The sequence below is a fragment of the Castanea sativa genome, chromosome 10 (genome assembly GCF_040712315.1).
Source record: "Castanea sativa cultivar Marrone di Chiusa Pesio chromosome 10, ASM4071231v1".
NCBI lineage: Eukaryota > Viridiplantae > Streptophyta > Magnoliopsida > Fagales > Fagaceae > Castanea > Castanea sativa.
This window is the reverse complement of record NC_134022.1, coordinates 24,913,970-24,917,465: the sequence shown is the minus strand read 5'-3', so window position 1 is coordinate 24,917,465 and position 3,496 is coordinate 24,913,970. Positions and strand designations below refer to the sequence as shown.

At 45.5% G+C, this 3,496-nt stretch overlaps 1 protein-coding gene across 1 annotated transcript; it reads left to right on the top strand.

The window, feature by feature from the left end:
• The first annotated feature begins 606 nt into the window (after positions 1–606).
• LOC142612274 (uncharacterized) lies at positions 607–1,290 on the top strand. Its single transcript, XM_075784388.1, has one exon. The coding sequence runs from the start codon at positions 607–609 to the stop codon at positions 1,288–1,290; it is 684 nt and encodes a 227-aa protein (XP_075640503.1).
• The last annotated feature ends 2,206 nt before the right edge of the window (positions 1,291–3,496 follow it).

The window sequence follows — 3,496 nt, the reverse complement described above, 5'->3', positions numbered from 1 at the left end:
GATGTCTTTGCGCAGTCATAACGATGCGTTGATGTGTAAGGTGTTTCCTTCAAGTCTTAGGCCCACCACTTTGAGATGGTTCAATGGAGTGAGGAAGGACTCGATTCACAGTTTTGCCGAGTTGATTCAGGAATTCGGGGTCTGGTTTATGACCTGTAGCTGGGTACCGCAGCCCGTGGATGCACTGCTATCAATGAAGATGAGAGCTGGGAAACTCTTCATAGTTATACTAGCCGATACTGGGAACTATACAACAAGATCAGAGGGGGTAATGAAAAAATCTCAGTGAGCACTTTCCGATTGGGATTGCCCGAGGACTCCGAATTATGAGATTCGTTGACTATTAGACCTCCAGAGGATATGAGGCAGTTAATAAGGCATATAGAAGAGTATAAAAGATTAGAGAATGATCGGCAGCAGAACAAAGGCAAGGCCCCGATTGCAAGCCAGCCTCGTCAAGGGGGCTTTTAGTCAAGGCCCCGGAAGGATTTTAGGATCCAGGAACCGGGCACACAAGCGGGGGAAGTAAATGTGACGTTCAGGGAGCCAGTACACAAAATTGTTGATCGAATTAAGAACAAGCCATACTTCCGGTAGCCAAACAATATGGGGGATAACCCATTAAGGAGAAATCAGAACTTGTACTGGACTTATCATAAGGACAAGGGGCATACCACCAAGCAATGCAAGGTGTCAAAAGATTATTTGGAGCAGTTAGTAAGGGCGGGGTACTTAGAAGAGTTTATTGTTGACCCGAGAAATCAAGAGACCGGTCAGGGTACTTGGCTTCGGGGGAATCCCCTCCTGCCTCCTTTAAGAGTAATAGAGGTCATCCATGCATCTTCCAAGGGAACTCTAGTGACTGGGAGGAGAGGGGTACTAGCAGTGGTTCCGGTAGGGAGTTGTCCTAATGATCAACCCTCCGAGAAGAAGTTGAAGTTTACTCGGGAGCCCATTGCCTTCAATGGTGATGACCTGGAAGGGATGATCCAGCCGCACGACAACGCTCTGGTGGTTATGGCTCGGATAAACGGTTTTATAGTAAAGAAGGTGTTGGTGGACCAGGGAAGTGGTGCCGAAGTAATATATCTTGACCTGTTTAGGGGGCTAGGATTGAAGAAAAAGGACCTGTCCAAATACGACACACCCCTGGTGGGGTTTGATGGCTGGATGGTGATCCTGGAGGGGCAGATTACGCTCCTCGTGAACATGGAAGGCAAGGAAATAATGGTTACCTTTATAGTGGTCAATTTGTTTTCTCTGTATACGACGATTGTTGGAAGGCCGTAAATTCATGCGATGGGGGCAGTTCCGTCTACCCTGCATGTTAAAGTCAAATTCCGCACCAAGCATGGTATTGTCATGGTGAGAGGAAACCAGAAAGTTTCCTTATAGCAATCAAGAAATCAGATGGAACTAGCTGCACAAGTTTCCTTATACAAATTACAGGAACCTGAGGAGGGAATAGGGGCTAGCTGTGCCGAGGACTTAATAAGAGTAAGGATATTGCCAGACGAGGATAAGAGTCTCCAAATTGGAGCCTGTGTGAAGGACGAAGATAGGGTGGAGATGCTGTTACTGCTTGTACAGAACATGGATGTATTTGCCTAGAGCCCATACGAAGTGCCCAGGGTAGATCCCGATTTTTAGTTCACAAGCTTAATGCATATCCATTATTCTCTCCCAAGAAGCAGAAGCCAAAAAGGTCAACCAAGGAACATGTCAAAGCAGTCAAGCAAGAGGTCAATAGGTTGAAAGAGGCAGGGGCAATAAAGGAGGTTTTCTTTCCAGATTGGCTCGTGAATACCGTGGTAGTGAGAAAGAAGAATGGAAAATGGAGGGTTTGTGTATATTTCACTAATCTGAACTAGGCATGCCTAAAAGATCATTTCCTCATGCCGAAAATCAATCGATTGGTGGATGCTACATATGGGTACCAGAGGATGAGCTTTCTGGATGCTTTCCAGGGTTATCATCAAAGCCCTGGCTACCAAGGATCAGGAAAAGACAACTTTCATCTCACCTGAGGCCAATTACCACTATACCGTGATGCCATTTAGGCTAAAGAATGCTGGAGCCACTTATCAACGGATGATGACAAGGATGTTTAGGGACAAGATTGGGCGTACTGTGGAGGTGTATATCGATGATATGGTAGTTAAAAGCAAATAGGAGAAGAGGCATATTGATGATCTTAAGGAAGTGTTCGAAGTACTCCGGCGGCATAAGTTACGCCTCAGTGCTGACAAATGTGCTTTTGGAGTGGGGGCTGGCAAATTCCTAGGGTATAAGATCACATGTTGAGGAATAGAGGTCAACCCTAACTAGATTAAAGCTGTCGAGCGTCTCAAGTCACTGAGTAACCCAAAGGAAGTACAGATGTTGACTGGCATGCTAACTGCCCTAAACCGATTCATTTCCAAATTTGCAAACCAGTGCCGTCCATTTTACCAGCTACTAAAAAGTGGAGGGGTTTCCAATGGAATGAGGAGTGCGAAAAGGTTTTTCGGGACTTAAAGGAATATTTGGTATGGGCACCTATGTTGTCAGCCCCAGAGCCCGGTGAGGATTTATTCATGTATCTTTCAGTGTCCAAGCATACCGTGAGTGCCGTGTTGCTAAGGGATCAAGGTGTGCAGCAGCCAATATACTATGTTAGCAAAACGTTGGTCAATGCCGAGATGAGATATTTTGCCCTAGAAAAGTTAGTGTTAGCACTAGTACATGCTACAAGGAAGTTGCCACATTATTTTCAGGCTCATACCGTCTATGTATTAATCGAGCATCCCTTGCAATTATTGTTGAAGAGATCTGATTTCACGGGAAAAATTGCCAAGTAGGGAACTTGATTGGGCTCTTTTGACATTAGGTACAGACCGAGGAGTTCAGTGAAAGGTCAAGTTCTCGCTGATTTCGTTGTAGAGTTTTCCCCAAGAAGGGAGATGAAGATAGTTTGCCATATAGAGGTGCAACCGTGGAAGGTATTTGTGGACGGTGCGTCTAGTGCACTGGGGACTAGGGCTAGAATTGTCATCATCACCCTAAAAGGGATAAAGTTGAAGTATTCTTTTAGATTGGGTTTTAGGGCTTCTAACAACGAAGCTGAGTATAAAGACTTGTTGGATTGAGGGCTGCCCTGGATTTGGGCGCCCAGGATGTAGAAGTTGCTCGAATTCTAGGCTGGTAGTTAATCAGGTGCAAGGCGGCTTTGAGACCAAAGACACACAGATGATGGAGTACTTATGATTGGTAAAGCAGACTATAAACCAGTTCCAGAAGGTAAAGGTGGTTTAAATAACCAGAGGTTAGAACTGACACGTCGACTCTCTGGCAACGTTGGCATCTTCTCTGACCGAGGAGGTACCCTGGCTGATCAAGGTAAAGGTGGTGATGGAACCAAGTATTGATGCGAAGATAAGTGTTTCAATGGTAACGAAGCCTAAGCCATGTTGGATGAGTCCAATCATAGACTTTTTGGCTGAAGATCGGCTACCAG

Bases quoted from the DNA above. Each gene is read 5' to 3' on its own strand.
- LOC142612274 (XM_075784388.1), top strand. From the start codon at position 607: ATGGGGGATAACCCATTAAGGAGAAATCAGAACTTGTACTGGACTTAT.